This window comes from Lissotriton vulgaris, chromosome 1_1, assembly GCF_964263255.1.
Source record: "Lissotriton vulgaris chromosome 1_1, aLisVul1.2, whole genome shotgun sequence".
Classification (NCBI taxonomy): Eukaryota; Metazoa; Chordata; class Amphibia; order Caudata; family Salamandridae; genus Lissotriton; species Lissotriton vulgaris.
In genome coordinates this window covers 205,865,614-205,886,138 of record NC_141685.1, presented here as the reverse complement: position 1 = coordinate 205,886,138, position 20,525 = coordinate 205,865,614, and the positions used below count along the sequence as shown (strand labels likewise).

Genomic DNA, 20,525 nt, shown 5'->3' with positions numbered 1-20,525 from the left:
AGGGGAGCCAGTTGAGTTCCATCACGGGTGGGGAAAGGTTCCATATATTTTATCTGGCCTTTCATGGGGAATGTTGCCGCGTGCAGAGCTACTGCTGCTTCCACCCCTTCATCCCTCAGTACTTCTGCACCATGATAGGCACTAACGCAGAACTCATCACTCACCATGAACCGACAGGTCAACGCCGTCACCTCCAGCTGCTTCAACACACTCCGAATCCTCCGCAAGACCTTCAAATGGATCCCACATGAATCAAGAAAGACGGTCCCCCACGCACCCATCACCAGCAGGCTGGACTATGGAAACGCACTCCATGCCGGCATCAACAAGTCCGTACTCCGCAGACTCCAGAACATACAGAACACCGCTGCAAGACTCGTCCTCGGCATCCCCAAGCACGAACACATCCGCCAGCACCTACGAAACTCCACTGGCTCCTCGCGGAGAAAAGAGTCACCTTCAAGATCCTCACCCACACCTACAAATGCCAACACAACAACGGGCCAAAATACCTCAATGAAGGAATCAACTTCCACGTACCCAAGAGAAACCTCCGATCTACCAAGAGAAACCTCTGATCTACCAAGACAAACCTCTGATCGACCAACCTCGCAGTGGCCAAAACCCCGCGCATCCACAGAGCCAGAGTGGGCAGAAGATCCTTCTCCCACATCATAGCCAAGACCTGAAACGAGCTACCGGCAGACGCGCCCCTTCCCTGAACACCTTCTGGAAGACCCTCAAGACTTGGCTCTTCAGGTAAGCTGCCCTGCTGACCCACCCCCCCTCAGCACCTTGAGACCCTCACGGGTGAGTAGCGCACTTATAATCCCTTGATTGATTGATTGAGTGTCAGCGAGGGAAGTACCTTGCTGTGGCATTGTTCCATCTTCCCACTCTTTTCCTGTCAACATTTCTGTTCAAAGCAATGGGAGTAGTTTTGTTTATGAAGTCAGAGCTCTGTCTCTAGTGCAATAGACTATTCTAATCCTTCATCTCTCTCAGTGTCAAGACTGTAGGGCTCTAATGGAGAAGCCATCTTCTAGTGGTGGACACTGCTGTGCACTGACAGGCCAAGATCAGTGGATGTCACAACATTCAAGACTTTTCTCAAAAACAGAATTCGCCTCTTGTTTTTTCTTCATGCATGCTTAGAAAACTGCAGCTGCTTCACCCCACACCCTCCCAAGGTCTCTCTGTTAGTAGGGCGTCACTTTTGAATCCTGCTGCAGAGTGTTAGACTGTCCCATTAGCGATGGCACCAGTGAATTTAGACGACCTCTGAATTCTGCTTCGAAGATGAAATGGCTTCTGACCAGTGCTTAATTTGTAAAATATTAAGTGCCAGGGCCCTTCCAGGAAGGCCACTGTAGCCTGCACCACCCATTGCCCTGCCAGCACTGCCAATTACAGTACCAGCATAACACCTAACCATCGCACTCCTACAAGTCTGACAATTCAGACTATTTTAGGGCACACAAAACTATAATAATGACATGAGAGGCTGGTAATATTCATTTTGTATATTGACTTACTAAACATGGTTGTTGTGCTCATCTCAAAATTAAAAGACAGCGCCAGCATGTGATGAACTGTCACTAGAGCCGGTGTTAACAATAAAGTGCTGGTGTACAGGTCAGTACCAGTAATACAGTGGAGGATGCAACAGCAGTAGAGATTCTGTGCTCAGTGCTTTCTGAGAAGTGTGGGTACTCTCCAATTAAAAGTATTACATCACTCTTGAGAAGTGCCGGTACTCTCCAATTAAAAGTATTACATCACTCTTGAGAAGTGCCGGTACTCTCCAATTAAAAGTATTACATCACTCTTGAGAAGTGCCGGTACTCTCCAATTAAAAGTATTACATCACTCTTGAGAAGTGCCGGTACTCTCCCTCTCAAAATAAAAAAGTGCTGGTACTCCGTACCGGGAAGTACCAGCCTATTTAAAGCACTGACTGTGCTTACAAGTGGTCCATGAAGTACTGTTTTGAACCTCTGACTTCATTGCTATATCAGCGTAACTCTTCCTATTAGACAAGTAGATAAAAAGCAGTCGTATATACAAGAAAAAGGACCTTTCTAGGTACCAGGGACAGGCAATATTAATAAATATTCAGGTATCCTTATCTCCTTCATCCAGACCATACAAGAGGGGCCCCTTGGGGAATGATAATGATTATCAGCGTCATTATTAATCCAGCATTGGAATATTGTAATTAGCCCAGAAAAGTAAAGCAACAATCCTTAGATCAGCAAAGGTGAATATGCAAATGTATGTGTTGAATCTGCACCCTCTCTGTGATCCATGGTCAGCATCACAGGAACCGTGTCCATTGTTCATAGTCACTTGTCCTGTTCCACTCTCATGAAAAGGGGACATTCAAACCGTCTCCTCTGTTCACAGATGTCTTGTGGCCTGAGACTGAGGGGGCAGCAGTGGAAGTCATTGGAACCTCTAAGAAAGGCCTGAGGTCCTGCAGCCTGCTGCAGCAAGGACTTGGGGCTGGCAGCTAGCAATGGCTTGCAGCACTGCACCTCTGTGTAAGAGCCTTCAAGGACTTCTACATACACAGAAGGGATGTCTCGTACTGACATGCTGTACTGCCTACCTGTGGAAGCATCTTATAGAGGTTGTATGACGTTACAATGCATACTTTTACAACGCATACCATTACAACGCATTTTTTACAACGCAACATCCATTACAACGCATGCCATTACAACGAATTTTTAAAAACTACCTTTACAACACATTCCATTACAATGCATACTACCTTTACAACGCATTCCATTACAACGCATACCATTACATTGCATGTATGGTAGGTATTGGATAGTGTAGGGGTAAAAATTACTATTCTAACTCCAGGGGGTGCAACCGTAGGGTAAGTGTTGGATAGTGTAGGGGTAAAAATTACTATCCTAACACCAGGGGGTGCAACAGTAGGGTAAGTGTTGGATGGTGTAAGGGTACTACGCGTTGTAATGGTATGCGTTGTAATGGTATGCGTTGTAATGACTGCGTTGTAGTGGTATGCGTTGTAGTGGTATGAGTTGTAGTGCTATGCGTTGTAATGGTTGCGTTGTAATGGCATGCGTTGTAATGGATGTTGCGTTGTAAAAGTTTCGTTGTAATGGTAGTGCGTTGTAAAAGTTGTGTTGTAAAGATTGTTTCCCCTCATAGATCTTGTGTCTGACACAAGAGGAGCCTCCAGCAACGGCTTGCGTTACTGCCCCTTTGTGAGCGAACCTTCCGGCTCAAGCAGGCATCTTGTAACTGCTTGCAGCTCTGAGGTATGTGTGAACTGCCCATGAGTCTGAAATGTAAGACTCCCAAAAGAACTTTACCCTCCCTGGCGAAATGATGGGTCAAATGAAGGACGTGCAACCACCTGATCCAAGCTACTTGAGAGATCAGAGATAGACAACCTAAACAGGAGGGGCACCAACAAGCACCCCTGCTTCAAACCCATCGAGGTGTATATGCTCCAGGATTAGTTGGGTCCATCACCAAGCTTTACCTGGATCCATGTGTTGGTGCAAAATGTGTATTTCCCTGGGTAATTTGGTGGGAATACACCCGATGGGCCAGTTTTCTACAAAGGATTTCTCTGTGCAGACTGTCACAGGTTACTTTCAACTCCACATCCATGTACTCTGAAGAAATATGTGCCACGTGGGTACATATACGTGGAATTATGTATAGAAAAACTGCACTTATTTTCCTGCCTATATTTTATTTTTGATAGTGTGTCCTCGTGATATTCATGGTGCAAACACCTCGCGAGGCTTCTTTGAGCTCAGACTACAAAAATAGACATTTCTTAAGCCTCCATCACACCAAACAGGAGACCAACCACTGATAGGACAGAAACGATCTGCCATAGATGGGAGCATTCCCTTACTAGAGGATGGTTTTAATGTCCTAGTGCTGTGAGGCTGTTCAAAATAAGAAGCGCTCTGTGACAATTCAAGTAGCCAATCAAAGCAACTGTGAATCCTGACATAATAATGTTCCTCCTTAATGCACATGAGAGAGACATCTGTGTATAGGTGGGTGTGTATGAGAAACCAAGTGCTCTGCTGGAGCCTCTGTGTAACTTGCAGGACACAGGTTGTCCTTTTATGAATGTTTGAAGGCAGGGGCGTTACAAACGTCCCCGCAGCCCCAGCGGTGGGGGGGGGGCCTCTCTCTTCAGTAAATGAAGGGGGCCCCCTCTGCTCTTCAGTGAGAGCTGTGAGAGATGCTTGCACTGAAGCAAGCCTCTCTCCTTCTAAAGCAGGTGCAGTCTGTCTGCAGCCTCCTCTGAGCCCCTCCCGCTGACTGAAGAGAAACAAAGTATGCATGGGCATAACAAACGCCCCCGCAGCCCCAGCGGTGCGGGGGGGGGGGGGGCCCACTCTCTTCAGTAAATGAAGGGGGCTCCTCTGCTCTTCAGTGAGAGCTGTGAGAGATGCTTGCACTGAAGCAAGCCTCTCTCCCTTTAAAGCAGGTGCAGGCTGTCTGCAGGCTGCTCTGAGCCCCTAGCTGACTGAAGAGAAACAAAGTATTTATGGGCATAACAAACGCCCCCGCACCCCCCGCGGTGCGGGACCCCACTCTCTTCAGTAAATAAAGGGGGCCCCCTCAGCTCATCAGTGAGAGCTGTGAGAGATGCTTGCACTGAAGCAAGCCTCTCTCCCTCTAAAGCAGGTGCAGGCTGTCTACAGCCTCCTCTGAGACCCTCCCGCTGACTGAAGAGAAACAAAGTATGCATGGGCGTAACAAACGCCCCCGCAGCCCCCGCGGTGCGGGACCCCACTCTCTTCAGTAAATGAAGGGGGCCCCCTCAGCTCTTCAGTGAGAGCTGTGAGAGATGCTTGCACTGAAGCAAGCCTCTCTCCCTTTAAAGCAGGTGCAGGCTGTCTGCAGCCTGCTCTGAGCCCCTCTCGCTGGCTGAAGAGAAACAAAGTATGCATGGGCGTAACAAACGCCCCCGCAACCCCAGCTGTGCGGAGGGCCCCACTCTCTTCAGTAAATGAAGGGGGCACCCTCAGCTCTTCAGTGAGAGCTGTGAGAGATGCTTGCACTGAAGCAAGCCTCTCTCCTTCTAAAGCAGGTGCAGTCTGTCTGCAGCCTCCTCTGAGCCCCTCCCGCTGACTGAAGAGAAACAAAGTATGCATGGGCATAACAAACGCCCCCGCAGCCCCAGCGGTGCGGGGGGGGGGGGCCCACTCTCTTCAGTAAATGAAGGGGGCTCCTCTGCTCTTCAGTGAGAGCTGTGAGAGATGCTTGCACTGAAGCAAGCCTCTCTCCCTTTAAAGCAGGTGCAGGCTGTCTGCAGGCTGCTCTGAGCCCCTAGCTGACTGAAGAGAAACAAAGTATTTATGGGCATAACAAACGCCCCCGCACCCCCCGCAGTGCGGGACCCCACTCTCTTCAGTAAATAAAGGGGGCCCCCTCAGCTCATCAGTGAGAGCTGTGAGAGATGCTTGCACTGAAGCAAGCCTCTCTCCCTCTAAAGCAGGTGCAGGCTGTCTACAGCCTCCTCTGAGACCCTCCCGCTGACTGAAGAGAAACAAAGTATGCATGGGCGTAACAAACGCCCCCGCAGCCCCCGCGGTGCGGGACCCCACTCTCTTCAGTAAATGAAGGGGGCCCCCTCAGCTCTTCAGTGAGAGCTGTGAGAGATGCTTGCACTGAAGCAAGCCTCTCTCCCTTTAAAGCAGGTGCAGGCTGTCTGCAGCCTGCTCTGAGCCCCTCTCGCTGGCTGAAGAGAAACAAAGTATGCATGGGCGTAACAAACGCCCCCGCAGCCCCAGCTGTGCGGAGGGCCCCACTCTCTTCAGTAAATGAAGGGGGCACCCTCAGCTCTTCAGTGAGAGCTGTGAGAGATGCTTGCACTGAAGCAAGCCTCTCTCCCTTTAAAGCAGGTGCAGGCTGTCTACAGCCTCCTCTGAGACCCTCCCGCTGACTGAAGAGAAACAAAGTATGCATGGGCGTTACAAACGCTCCCTGCAGCACCCGTGGTGCCGGGGCCCCACTCTCTTCAGTAAATAAAAGGGGCCCCGCAGCTCTTCAGTGAGAGCTGTGAGAGAGGCTTGCGCTAAAGCAAGCTTCTCTCCCTCTAAAGCAGGTGCAGGCTGCAGCCTGCTCTGAGCCCCTCCCGCTGAAGAGAAACAAAGTATCAACTTACATTGTTTCTCTTCAGTCAGAGCCAGGCAAAAGAGGATGGGGTGGGGCCCCAGAGACTGCATTCCCCCAAGGGCCCTGCTCCTCTGAGAATAGACAAGGACAAGAATGGGGTGGGGGCCCCAGAGAGAGCATTCCCCCAAGGGCTCTGCTCCTCTGAGAAGAAACAAGGACAAGGATGGGGTGGGGGCCCCCAGAGGCAGCATTCCCCATGGCAATGCTCATATGAGAAGGGATGAGGCAGCAAAATCAGCACTTTTGTTAGAACGCCCATGTGTTCGTTGCAGGAGGGGGCAAGGGGGGCACTTACCCCCCCCTGGATCGCCAGTGCGTCTGGTGTGGGCCCAGTCAGGGCCGGCCCTAGTCCATCATGCTTTTGAAATGGTGCAATTGTTCCAGGTAGCAGCCCTCTCCATTGTGTGGGAAGTGTGCAAGGGGGTGGCAGAGAAGGGTGCAAGGCAGTGGGGAGAAGGGTGCAAGGTAGAGAGGAGAAGGGTGCAAGGCAGAAAGGAGAAGGGTGCAAGGCAGAGGGGAGGAGGGTGCAAGGTAGAGAGGAGAAGGGTGCAAGGCAGAGAGGAGAAGGGTGGAAGGCGGAGGGGAGAAGGGTGCAAGGCAGAGGGGAGGAGGGTGCAAGGTAGAGCGGAGAAGGGTGCAAGGCAGAGAGGAGAAGGGTGGAAGGCGGAGGGGAGAAGGGTGCAAGGCAGAGGGGAGGAGGGTGCAAGGTAGAGAGGAGAAGGGTGCAAGGTAGAGAGGAGAAGGGTGCAAGGCAGAGAGGAGAAGGGTGGAAGGTCGGAGGGGAGAAGGGTGCAAGGCAGAGGGGAGGACGGTGCAAGGTAGAGAGGAGAAGGGTGCAAGGCAGAGAGGAGAAGGGTGGAAGGCGGAGGGGAGAAGGGTGCAAGGCAGAGGGGAGGAGGGTGCAAGGTAGAGAGGAGAAGGGTGCAAGGCAGAGAGGAGAAGGGTGCAAGGCAGAGAGGAGAAGGGTGCAAGGTGGAGAGGAGAAGGGTGCAAGGTAGAGAAGGGTGCAAGGCAGAGAGGAAAAGGGTGCAAGAAAGAGAGGAGAAGGGTGCAAGGCAGAGAGGAGAAGGGTGCAAGAAAGAGAGGAGAAGGGTGCATGGTAGAGGGGAGAAGGGTGCAAGGTAGAGAGGAGAAGGGTGCAAGGTAGAGAGGAGAAGGGTGCAAGGTGGAGAGGAGAAGGGTGCAAGGTAGAGAAGGGTGCAAGAAAGAGAGGAGAAGGGTGCAAGGTGGAGAGGAGAAGGGTGCAAGGTAGAGGGGAGAAGGATGCAAGGTAGAGGGGAGAAGGGTGCAAGGCAGAGGGGAGAAGGATGCAAGGCAGAGGGGAGAAGGGTGCAAGGTAGAGAGGAGAAGGGTGCAAGGTAGAGAGGAGAAGGGTGCAAGGCAGAGAGGAGAAGGGTGCAAGGTGGAGAGGAGAAGGGTGCAAGGTAGAGAAGGGTGCAAGAAAGAGAGGAGAAGGGTGCAAGGTAGAGGGGAGACGGGGGCAAGGTAGAGAGGAGAAGGGTGCAAGGAAGAGAGGAGAAGGGTGCAAGGTAGAGAGGAGAAGGGTGCAAGGCAGAGGGGAGAAGGGTGCAAGGTAGAGAGGAGAAGGGTGCAAGGTGGAGAGGAGAAGGGGGCAAGGTGGAGAGGAGATGGGTGCAAGGTAGAGAAGGGTGCAAGGCAGAGAGGAGAAGGGTGCAAGAAAGAGAGGAGAAGGGTGCAAGGTAGAGGGAAGAAGGGTGCAAGGTAGAGAGGAGAAGGGTGCAAGGCAGAGAGGAGAAGGGTGCAAGGTAGAGAGGAGAAGGGTGCAAGGCAGAGGGGAGAAGGGTGCAAGGTAGAGAGGAGAAGGGTGCAAGGCAGAGAGGAGAAGGGTGCAAGGTGGAGAGGAGAAGGGTGCAAGGTAGAGAGGAGAAGGGTGCAAGGCAGAGAGGAGAAGGGTGCAAGAAAGAGAGGAGAAGGGTGCAAGGTAGAGGGAAGAAGGGTGCAATGTAGAGAGGAGAAGGGTGCAAGGCAGAGAGGAGAAGGGTGCAAGGTAGAGAGGAGAAGGGTGCAAGGCAGAGGGGAGAAGGGTGCAAGGTAGAGAGAAGAAGGGTGCAAGGCAGAGAGGAGAAGGGTGCAAGGTGGAGAGGAGAAGGGCGCAAGGTAGAGAAGGGTGCAAGGCAGAGAGGAGAAGGTTGCAAGGTAGAGAGGAGAAGGGTACAAGGCGGAGAGGAGAAGGGTGCAAGGTCGAGAGGAGAAGGGTGCAAGGCAGAGAGGAGAAGGGTGCAAGGTGGAGAGGAGAAGGGTGCAAGGTAGAGAAGGGTGCAAGGCAGAGAGGAGAAGGGTGCAAGGCAGAGGGGAGAAGGGTGCAAGGTAGAGAGGAGAAGGGTGCAAGGCAGAGGAGAGAAGGGTGCAAGGAGGAGAGGAGAAGGGTGCAAGGCAGAGGAGAGAAGGGTGCAAGGCAGAGAGGAGAAGGGTGCAAGGTATAGAAGGGTGCAAGGCAGAGAGGAGAAGGGTGGAAGGCGGAGGGGAGAAGGGTGCAAGGCAGAGGGGAGGAGGGTGCAAGGTAGAGCGGAGAAGGGTGCAAGGCAGAGAGGAGAAGGGTGGAAGGCGGAGGGGAGAAGGGTGCAAGGCAGAGGGGAGGAGGGTGCAAGGTAGAGAGGAGAAGGGTGCAAGGCAGAGAGGAGAAGGGTGCAAGGCAGAGAGGAGAAGGGTGCAAGGTGGAGAGGAGAAGGGTGCAAGGTAGAGAAGGGTGCAAGGCAGAGAGGAGAAGGGTGCAAGAAAGAGAGGAGAAGGGTGCAAGGCAGAGAGGAGAAGGGTGCAAGAAAGAGAGGAGAAGGGTGCATGGTAGAGGGGAGAAGGGTGCAAGGTAGAGAGGAGAAGGGTGCAAGGTAGAGAGGAGAAGGGTGCAAGGTGGAGAGGAGAAGGGTGCAAGGTAGAGAAGGGTGCAAGAAAGAGAGGAGAAGGGTGCAAGGTGGAGAGGAGAAGGGTGCAAGGTAGAGGGGAGAAGGATGCAAGGTAGAGGGGAGAAGGGTGCAAGGCAGAGGGGAGAAGGATGCAAGGCAGAGGGGAGAAGGGTGCAAGGTAGAGAGGAGAAGGGTGCAAGGTAGAGAGGAGAAGGGTGCAAGGCAGAGAGGAGAAGGGTGCAAGGTGGAGAGGAGAAGGGTGCAAGGTAGAGAAGGGTGCAAGAAAGAGAGGAGAAGGGTGCAAGGTAGAGGGGAGACGGGGGCAAGGTAGAGAGGAGAAGGGTGCAAGGAAGAGAGGAGAAGGGTGCAAGGTAGAGAGGAGAAGGGTGCAAGGCAGAGGGGAGAAGGGTGCAAGGTAGAGAGGAGAAGGGTGCAAGGTGGAGAGGAGAAGGGGGCAAGGTGGAGAGGAGATGGGTGCAAGGTAGAGAAGGGTGCAAGGCAGAGAGGAGAAGGGTGCAAGAAAGAGAGGAGAAGGGTGCAAGGTAGAGGGAAGAAGGGTGCAAGGTAGAGAGGAGAAGGGTGCAAGGCAGAGAGGAGAAGGGTGCAAGGTAGAGAGGAGAAGGGTGCAAGGCAGAGGGGAGAAGGGTGCAAGGTAGAGAGGAGAAGGGTGCAAGGCAGAGAGGAGAAGGGTGCAAGGTGGAGAGGAGAAGGGTGCAAGGTAGAGAGGAGAAGGGTGCAAGGCAGAGAGGAGAAGGGTGCAAGAAAGAGAGGAGAAGGGTGCAAGGTAGAGGGAAGAAGGGTGCAATGTAGAGAGGAGAAGGGTGCAAGGCAGAGAGGAGAAGGGTGCAAGGTAGAGAGGAGAAGGGTGCAAGGCAGAGGGGAGAAGGGTGCAAGGTAGAGAGAAGAAGGGTGCAAGGCAGAGAGGAGAAGGGTGCAAGGTGGAGAGGAGAAGGGCGCAAGGTAGAGAAGGGTGCAAGGCAGAGAGGAGAAGGTTGCAAGGTAGAGAGGAGAAGGGTACAAGGCGGAGAGGAGAAGGGTGCAAGGTCGAGAGGAGAAGGGTGCAAGGCAGAGAGGAGAAGGGTGCAAGGTGGAGAGGAGAAGGGTGCAAGGTAGAGAAGGGTGCAAGGCAGAGAGGAGAAGGGTGCAAGGCAGAGGGGAGAAGGGTGCAAGGTAGAGAGGAGAAGGGTGCAAGGCAGAGGAGAGAAGGGTGCAAGGAGGAGAGGAGAAGGGTGCAAGGCAGAGGAGAGAAGGGTGCAAGGCAGAGAGGAGAAGGGTGCAAGGTATAGAAGGGTGCAAGGCAGAGAGGAGAAGGCTGCAAGACAGAGGGGAGAAGGGTGCAAGGTAGAGGGAGAAAGGTGCAAGGTAGAGATGAGAAGGGTGCAAGGCAGAGAGGAGAAGGGTGCAAGGCGGAGAGGAGAAGGGTGCAAGGCAGAGAGGAGAAGGGTGTAAGGCAGAGAGGAGAAGGGTGCAAGGCGGAGAGGAGAAGGGTGCAAGGCAGAGGAGAGAAGGGTGCAAGGCAGAGGGGAGAAGGGTGCAAGGCAGAGAGGAGAAGGGTGCAAGGCAGAGGAGAGAAGGGTGCAAGGAAGAGAGGAGAAGGGTGCAAGGCGGAGAGGAAAAGGGTGTAAGGCAGAGAGGAGAAGGGTGCAAGGTATAGAAGGGTGCAAGGCAGAGAGGAGAAGGGTGCAAGACAGAGGGGAGAAGGGTGCAAGGTAGAGAGGAGAAGGGTGCAAGGCAGAGAGGAGAAGGGTGCAATGAGGAGAGGAGAAGGGTGCAAGGTAGAGAAGGGTGCAAGGCAGAGAGGAGAAGGGTGCAAGACAGAGGGGAGAAGGGCGCAAGGCAGAGAGGAGAAGGGTGCAAGGCGGAGAGGAGAAGGATGCAAGGTAGAGAAGGGTGCAAGGCAGAGAGGAGAAGGGTGCAAGGCAGAGAGGAGAAGGGTGTAAGGCAGAGAGGAGAAGGGTGCAAGGCGGAGAGGAGAAGGATGCAAGGAGAGAAGGGTGCAAGGCAGAGAGGAGAAGGGTGCAAGGCAGAGAGGAGAAGGGTGTAAGGCAGAGAGGAGAAGGGTGCAAGGCAGAGAGGAGAAGGATGCAAGGTAGAGAAGGGTGCAAGGCAGAGAGGAGAAGGGTGCTAGGCAGAGAGGAGAAGGGTACAAGGTAGAGAAGCGTGCAAGGCAGGGAGGAGAAGGGTGCAAGACAGAGGGGAGAAGGGTGCAAGGCAGAGAGGAGAAGGGTGCAAGGCAGAGGAGAGAATGGTGCAAGGCAGAGAGGAGAAGGGTGTAAGGCAGAGGGGAGAAGGGTGCAAGGCAGAGGCCAAAAGGATGCAAGGCAGAGGGAAGAATGGTGCAAGGCAGAGAGGAGAAGGGTGCAAGGCAGAGGGCAAAAGGATGCAAGGCAGAGGGGAGAATGGTGCAAGGCAGAGAGGAGAAGGGTGCAAGGCAGAGGGCAAAAGGATGCAAGGCAGAGGGGAGAATGGTGCAAGGCAGAGGGGAGAATTATGCAAGGTAGAGAAAAGGGTGCAAGGCGGACGTGGAGTAGGGTACAATGGGAGGGGGAGAAGGGTGCACGGGGAGGGGGAGAAGGGTGCAAGGGGAGGGAGAGAAGGGTGCAAAGCAGAGGGGAGAATGGTGCAAGGGGGATGGTGATGAAGTTAAAAATGTGCCCCCCCCCTACCCCTCCCCCCGGAAACATTTCTGCGGACGCCCATGGAATGCACACTACTTTGTGAGAGAGAGTGGAGAGTGAGAGAGTGGAGAGAGAGAGTGGAGAGAGAGAGAGTGGAGAGAGACAGTGGAGAGAGCGAGAGAGTAGAGAGAGAGGGTGGAGAGAGAGAGTGGAAAGAGAGACAGTGGAGAGAAAGAGAGTGGAGAGAGAGAGTGGAGAGAGACAGTGGAGAGAGAGTGGAGAGAGAGAGAGTAGAGAGAGAGTGGAGCGAGAGAGATAGTGGAGAGAGTAGAGAGAGTGGAGGGAGACAGTGGAGAGAGAGAGTGGAGAGATTGGAGTGGGAGAGAGTGGAGAGAGAGTAGAGAGAGAGAAGAGAGAGAGAGTGGAGAGGGAGAGAGTGGAGAGAGAGTGGAGAGAGAGTAGAGAAATAGAGAGTGGAGAGAGAGTGGAGAGAGATAGAAGAGAGAGGCCAGAGAGTGGAGAGAAAGAGGAGAGAGGGTGGAGAGAGAGTGGAGAGAGAGAGAGTGCAGAGAGAGAGTGGAGAGAGAGTAGAGAGAGAGAAGGGAGAGAGAGTGGAGGGAGAGTGAGAGAGTGGAGAGAGAGTAAAGAGAGAGGAAGTGGAGAGGGAGACAGTGGAGTGAAAGTGGAGATAGAGTGGACAGAGTTGAGAGAGAGAATGGAGAGATAGAGAGAGAGAGTGGGGAGAAAGTAGTGACTGACTGACTCAGAGACTGAATACTAACTGACCGAGAGACTGGCTGGCTGAGAGAGTGACTGGCTGACAGAGAGAGAGAGACTGACTGACAGAGAGAGACTGACAGAGACTGACTGACTGAGGTAGAGAGATACTGACTGAGAGAGAGAGAGACTGACTGACAGAGAGAGAGACTGAGGGAGGGAGGCAGAGACTGACTGACTGAGCGAGATAGACTGATTGACTGCAAGAGAGACTGACTGGGAGAGAGAGAGAGACTGACAAAGAGAGAGAGACTGACAGAGAGAGAGAGAAAGTGAGAGACTGACAGAGAAAGAGAGACTGGCCGACAGAGACAGACTGACTGAGAGAGACAGACTGACTGAGAGAGAGACTCCCAGAGAGAGACTGACTGACAGAGAGAGAGAGACTGACAGAGAGAGTCACTGACTGAGAAAGAGAGACTGACTGAGAGAGACTGGCTGACTGCGGGAGAGAGAGAATGACTGAGTGAGAGAGACTGATAGAGGGAGAGAGAGACTGACTGGAAGACTCACTGACTGAGAGAGAGGGAGAGACTGAGAGAGATAGACTGAGAGAGGGACTGGCGGAGAGGGAGACTGACTAAGAGAGAGACTGACTGACTAAGAGAGAGAGACTGACTGACTAAGAGAGACTGATTTAGAGAGAGACTGACTGAGAGAGAGAGAGACTGGCTGACTGAGAGAGAGAGACCTTCTGGCTGAGAGAAACTGACAGAGAGAGACTGCGAGAGACTGACTGACAGAAAGGGAGAGACTGACTGACCGAAAGAGACAGACTGACTGAGAGAGAGACTGACTGACAGAGAGACTGACAGAAAGAGAGAGATAGAGAGACTGACAGAGAGAGAGACAGACAGACATATTGACTGACAGGGAGAGAGACTGACTGAGAGAGAGAGGATGAGAGAGAGACTGACAGAGAGAGGGACTGACTGATAGAGACTGACAGAGAAAGAGAGAGAGAGACCGACTGACTGGCTGACTTAGAGAGACTGAATGACAGAGAGAGATAGACTGACTGACTGAGCGAGACTGACTGACTGAGAGAGAGAGACTGATTGACTGACAGACTGACAGAAAGAGAGAGATAGAGAGACTGACAAAGAGAGAGAGAGAGACCAACTGACTGACAGGGAGAGAGAGAGAGACTGACTGACTAAGAGAGACTGACTGACTGAGAGAGAGACTGATTGACTGTCAGACTTGACAGAAAGAGAGAGATAGAGAGACTGACAGAGAGAGATAGACCGACTGACTGACTGACAGAGAGAGAGACAGAGATTGACTGACTGACAGACTGACTGACTGACTGAGAGAGACTGACTGACAAAGAGAGAGAGAGACCGACTGACTGAAAGAGAGAGACTGACTGACTGAGAGAGAGAGAGAGAGAGAGAGAGAGAGAGAGACTGTGATGGAATTGGGGTCAAAGTGTGTATGAAGCTATGCAATGCCTCTTAAGATTGCTATTGTCTACTAATAAAAATGTATTATCAAAATGTGCTCTTTGTAGTTACATCTGCTTTTGAAATACTGCATTGTCGCATTGTCTAATGTTTTAAAACGGAAACGAGAAGGAGCATTGGATGCACTTTTGTCAAAACTGAATGAGGAGTGGACCCGATGTTGTATATCATGACAGGAGTCTGCATCAGGAAACCTACCTAACATTGGGCAAACTTCCCCGGTCTACCGATGGCAGGGACCCTGTAATAAATGGACCACCACGTATGATAGCCTGCTGGCAGACTAAGCCCAACCTTTGACTCCACCATCCAGTGTTACTTATCACAGCTGTATTGGTGACAGTGGCGTAACATGAGCCCCGCATCCCCTGCAGTATGACGGGTCGCTGGCCTGAGAGTTCTAGACTGGCACGGAGAATGGGGGGGGGGGTCCTCCATGTAGTTTGCAGGGGGGCCCCTCAAGTTTCGTTACGCCACTGTTTGAATGGTGAAAGGATGAGATGCCCCTGTTGTCCTCAGCAGGGGCATCTCATCCTTTCATCCTTCAGACATTCATAAAAACGACAATCTCTCATTTGCCTTGCAAGAAATACTTGTTTTGACAATGCTGTAACATATACTGAAGCAAGTGTTCCTTAAAATGCATTTGTTTTAAATAAAAAAAACGTTTTAGTGCACATAATGCAAGACGAAAAAAACAAAAAAAGTCTGAAAAATAATGCTGTAGTACCTAGATTCCTTTCTAACAGAAAACATAGGACCATAGAAAAAATATAACTGGTGTTTGACAGCATTAACGAGTTTCTAATATTGTCCTGTAAAATATTGACTCCTTAATATTGATTACCACTTTATCTCCTTTAGGTAAGGATTGATTAATTACTCAGCCCCCTATCGTCATAACTTGATAATGTATATATCTTCAGTGTACGTAGATATAGCAGTCAATACTCTGGTGTGACGTGGATTTTTGCAGATTAATAATGATACATTATGCGTTTCTTGAGTGCTCGAGGATCCTTCGCCCTCATTGGAATTGTTGCCTCCATTAAATGGCAGTGACTGAGTCAAGTCAAATCAAATTAAGCTTTATTCGGTACATACAAAATGTCCATAAAAGCATACTATGATAAAAAGAAATACATTTATATACAAATATATCAATAATCATTATTTTTGTAATTAAAAAAGAACATAGTCCTTATCAACTTATACAGTACAGGCAGGAACTTCTATCAAATACAATCTAATTTGTTTTATAATTCAATACAGATGCCTTAGTACCCGAGACCACATTTCTCGACTCTCGACAACCCCCTAACGTTGTATGTCTTCTAGTAGCTTCCAGTTAAGGGCCAGATTGCATTTTTTAAGAGGCCACTGATATAGCTTAACCATGGTATTTTCTTACAGTGGTCTTGGGACATACAGTCTAATATATATTATATCCCTTGTAAAGTGCGTTTCTTCCCTAGTCCAGATACGGTGCCACAGGTTTAAAGTGTCCATACAAAACAAATCGTGTATGTATGGTGTTCCAGTTTCCCTATGTAAAATGATAAACGACGTGGAGGTCGGTGCGACTAACAATCTTCTTAAAAAGTTATTTTCCAGGGTTTGTAACGGTGATATATCTGCCAAGCCCCATAGGGCTCCCCCGTAACCGCTCCCGGTAATAATACACTTTGCCCCATATAACTTTAGAATCTTCCGTACTGGTTTTTTACCCATTTTTGGGGAGAATCTGAAGATGGCTGAGTCCGTACATTGTAGACCTGTTGGCCTTAGGGTGGTTTTCACCCAAACCTTTTGCCTTACTCCTCCATTGTTCTGTCTGACCTCATTTATATTGGCCTTGGGACTCTGTGCCCTTTATCACTGCTCACCAGTGCTAAAGTGCTTGAGCTCTCTCCTTTCAACATGGTAAAGCTGTCTTACACCCGATTTGCACATTCAATATACTCATATGGTTTGCAACACTCATTGTGCCACCCACTTAAGTAACCCTTTAAGCATGTCTCAGGTCTGCCATCCTGCGTGTGCAGTTTCAAGTTGCCTTTTTGAGCTGGCAAATTAAACCTTTTGCCCGGCTCAAAGTTTCCTTTGTAATACATATAAGTCACCCATAGGGTAGGCCCTCAACAGCCCAGAGGGCAGGGTGTAGAGTATTTTAAAAGTTGGGCATTTACATTTAGGTTTTAGATGTCCTGGTAGTTAAAAACTCTTAACTTCGTTTTTACTACTGCAAGCCAGGCCTGCCTCTCCCATAGGATAACATTGGGTTTCCTTATTACATTTAATAAGTGATAACTTCCAATTGTAACAGGCCCTTCGCAGCTACTCAGAACTCTCAATGCACAATGCACCTCAACGCATTTTTTGGACGTCCGCAGCCACGCAGCTCCTCAGAACCGCCGCATCTCGATGCAGGTCTTCTCCTCGCAGCCCGGAAGTTCCTAAGAACCATCAGTGTGCGATGCATCACCCATCTCAACGCAAGTCTTTGCCTTGCAGCCCAACAGCTCCTCAGAACTGGTTTGTGTGGAGCCCTTGGGCGTCAAGAGAGCCTCTCATCTTCCCACCACAATATCAGAGTTAGGCCTCTCATGCAGGACTGTCCCTACTGAGGACAGGCGGTTGGAAAGCGAGCTTGGGGAGGAACAGCTGAGGGGTTGCTCATTTCCCTAGGTGCTTGAACAACTGGAAGCTCCAAGGGTCCAGGGGCCAGAATAACCTTGGGGAGTGAACTCCACTCCATTCACGGAGTTTTCAGAATTTTCCACGTTTGGCTGAGCACACTGAGTACTATTTCCTCACTCGTACTCGCCAATGTCAATTTGGCGAGCATGAACGAGGAAATTCCACCTCCCAGCAAGATTTTTCCTTGCTTGTGCTCGTCATGGTCTAGTTGGCAAGCGCAATCGAGGAAAATCAACTTCCTAGCAAGATTTCTCAACGCGGGCAGTCAGATTTCTCAATGAGAGTGGTCACGGCAGGTCGCAACCACTCGCGATGAGAAACCTTGCGAAAGCTGTAGCTCAAGTAGAAAATCTACTCAAACAGCAGAAAGGAAGCTGTGCCCTCTTGCGTGTGAATGAAGCTATTCGCAATGATTTTACAGCGCAGGACAAATGCCTGGCGCTCAAAATCACCACAAACGGCATGACCTTAATGCACTCCACCGCTCGCGGAACTCCGCGTGGCGCGCATAGTTTTTTGGTCACTTTGCGGAGTTCTGTGTAAACTCTGCAAACTCCGCCCAGGCTTAGTCCAGAATACAGCCCTTAGGTGCTAAAGGCTTATGCCCTCAGCATGCGCCTAGTGAGGTCTGGACTCAGGGACGTTGGTGTAGCTCGGGGACGGGGATGGTTGGAGTGTGATACTACCCAGATAAATGTACTCCTGGTAGTTGGATCTGGAGGCCGCGAGTCAGCTCTCCTCTGTCAGTGGGTTTTTCTCATCCTGCACCAAACATAAAAGACAAGCAGTGACCTTTGATGTCATCAGCGAGAGAGAGAGAGAGAGAGCGATAGATATCCATCTAGTGGCTGGATTTCAAAATGTGAAACCAGATAATCTGGAACCAATACCTGCTGCCTTGCTTGTCCAAATTGTATGATCGTAGGCAATCATTTTATTTCCCAGAGCCTATTTTTCATTATTATCACATACAAGTGCACTTTTAAGTGCTTGAGTTTAGGGTGTGCGCTGTACAAGCTCCTCTTATGTTTGAGTTATTAGACTATAATGTGGCTTCATCTGTAATAAGAATCTAGGCCATGTTTAGGGTTTACACGATTGCATTACCGAACATCGACATGCTGCGACTATCATGACATGTTACTGCCAAACTTGTTTAAATAAAAAAGTCTTCAAACTTTTCCCAAAGGTAACAAGATTTACTTCTCTCCTCAAACTCTTCGGCAATCCATTCCAAATCTGAGGACTCAAGACCGAGAATGCCCGACCGCCCACGGTAGCTTTACTAAATCGCAGACAGATCAACAAATTTGCCTCCGATGATCATAGATAGCGACCGGGCCATAGTGCCTCAGGCGCTCCTTGATGTAGGTCGGTCCAGTACCATACAGTGTCTTATGTGCGATGCACAAGCCTTTAAATATGGGCCTAGTTCAATCAGCAACGAATGAAGTTCTAGTACAGCGGGGTGGCAAGCGCCAGTCTCGGCCGTTTAAGCAGCCATCTTGCTGCTTCATTCATTGTCACCTGGAGTTTGCCAGCCAGCTTATTAGGGAGGTCGAGCTGCAAGGCTTTGCCATAGTCCACATGCGACCATATAATATTCAGTCCTAAATATTGAATGCCCTTGTTATTCTGAGTTCGATATGCAGTATTCCCACCGCGTTACATGATTACGGTCATTCCCCTTAGTTCACTAATAGCATTGTTTTTGGGGGACAAGACAATTTACAATGCATAGCGCTATGGCGATAATATTTCAGTGATAGCGGTGTTTACCATGGAACATCGCTGTAACATCGCTGGTTTTCCAGCGATGTTCCATGGAATCCACCTACCATTATTAGTATGCCTTAGTCGGGAATTTAGCAAACGTTAAATTCCAAAATTCCAGCATTAAGGCCGAGGTAGCTCAATTTTTTTATCGCTGCACCTCCTTCTTAATATCCTGAAGCTGCCTTCGCGATATTTTCATATGTTGTTTTCACAGCCACACCTTCTTTGCATCTCTTTAGCGATGCGAGGCGAGGATGGGATGTAAAAAAACGGGCTCCACATCAAAGAAACACGCGCTAGCGTGGCCTTGATGAGATTGCAATATAATTATCGCCGCTTATCGCCCAAAAACGGACGCTAAAGCAGCGATAATTATATCGCCAGCCCTTGCTAATATGCCCCACAATGTTTTATTCTGAAGAGACTGTGCCATGTTGTTACATTACATAATAAAAGTGTGGCCTGGAAACCTGGAAACCTGGAGCCCGGCCTACAGGCACCGATCTGACAACTCCCCCATCGAGGCTTCTGGAAGCAGAGACGAAGAGAGAGTGCGCGCCCTGAAGATACATGTAAAAGAAGTGAGCCCACCCTAACGTGTGGTATCTGTCCATAGTAGTGAGTTTCCAGGGAGAACTACCTGCCCAGGTCGGAGGAACTGGTCGAGGCTTCAGCGGGAGTGTTATTGGGGGCGACACCCCTCAAATGCATGTTTGCTTTGGTAGTTGGGTCTGAGTCGGGTCTACTGAGTGAAGCGCCGGCATTTAGCACATGTGATGTCATACATGTAAATAGCGCCGTACGGTTCTGCGGTACCAACGACCAGTGTTCTTGGGGGCCTGTGGCCCCGGTGCACCCCACGGGCACATGTAATATGTCGCTGGAAGCCCCTGGCACAAGTTACCCCTCCCTGCCCAGTCCCAGTGACCCCCGCAACCTGCTGGAAACGCTGAACGGCGCCCCCTGTTGGCGTCTGGACTCCCCGGTCCTCAGGAAGACCAGGTAACAGGGACATCGGGGATGACCCCTTGTTTTATGTTGCTAGGAAGCCGAAGGCCCGCGTCATCCTGCGCTATTCATTAAACAATGTATTCATTCACAGTCCTGTTCTTACCTGTCTGAGTCACGGGTGAGGGCAGTGCCCCCAGGGCAGCCAGGCCAGCTGCGGCCAGCACGACGAGGAAGCTCCATCTTGGGGGGCGCCGGGGGGCCATCCTGCTTCTGGCAGAGGTGCCCGGGTCCCTTGAAGCGCCCAGCCTCTGCCCCCTCTCCCTCCGGAGTGAGGCTTTCCTGCACCCCGCACAGCAGCAATGCCCACTGTACCCGATGCCACTGTTTCTCCTCCCCTTGTCTCACTGGCAGAGCCCTCTGCCCTCCCTGGCAGTGACCCTCTCTCCTTTGCAGTACCCTCTGCTTTCACTGGAAGTGAGCCTCTCTCCCTGGCAGTGCCCTCTCTCCCTGGCAGTGCCCTCTCTCCCTGGCAGTGCCCTCTTTCCCTGGCAGTGCCCTCTCTACCTGGCAGTACCCTCTCTTCCTGGCAGTGCCCTCTCTACCTGGCAGGGCCCTCTCTTCCTGGCAGTGCCCTCTCTCATCGGCAGTGCCCTCTCTACCTGGCAGGGCCCTCTCTTCCTGGCAGTGCCCTCTCTCATTGGCAGTGCCCTCTCTACCTGGCAGTACCCTCTCTACCTGGCAGTACCCTCCGCTCTCCCTGGCAATGCTCTCTCTATCTGGCGGTATCCTCTGCTCTTACTGGCAGTGCCCTCTGCTCTCCCTGGCAGTGCCCTCTGCTCTCCCTGGCAGTGCCCTCTCTCCCTGGCAGTGCCCTCTGCTCTCCCTGGCAGTGCCCTCTCTCCCTAACAGTACCCTCTGCTCTCCCTGGCAGTACCCTCTCTCCCTGGCAGTGCCCTCTGCTCTCCCTGGTGGTGCCCTCTGCTACCCCCTGCAGTGCCCCCTTCGCTGCCCCCTTGCCCTGCTCCTCGCACGGAGCTCGCTGCCAGCCTCCTCCGAACGCGGCGCTTTATCTCTGAAGCCTCGGGGCCTCGGCTCAGGAAGCCTGTGTCCTGCCCCCCTCCTCTCCCCTGCACGCACCCCCAAAACCACCAGCGTGTCACTGCTCGCGGCCCCTGACAGTGACGAGG

At 51.5% G+C, this 20,525-nt stretch overlaps 1 protein-coding gene across 1 annotated transcript in view; it reads right to left on the bottom strand.

The window, feature by feature from the left end:
- The window catches only part of MPL (MPL proto-oncogene, thrombopoietin receptor), a 294,761-nt gene extending 274,694 nt beyond the window's left edge, over window positions 1-20,067 (bottom strand). Inside the window, exon 1 of the mRNA XM_086935961.1 lies at window positions 19,502-20,067. Within this exon, the coding sequence (XP_086792087.1) occupies window positions 19,502-19,601 (100 nt within the window). The 5' untranslated portion in view covers window positions 19,602-20,067. The remainder of the gene's footprint in view (window positions 1-19,501) is intronic.
- Between the last annotated feature and the right edge of the window lie 458 nt (window positions 20,068-20,525).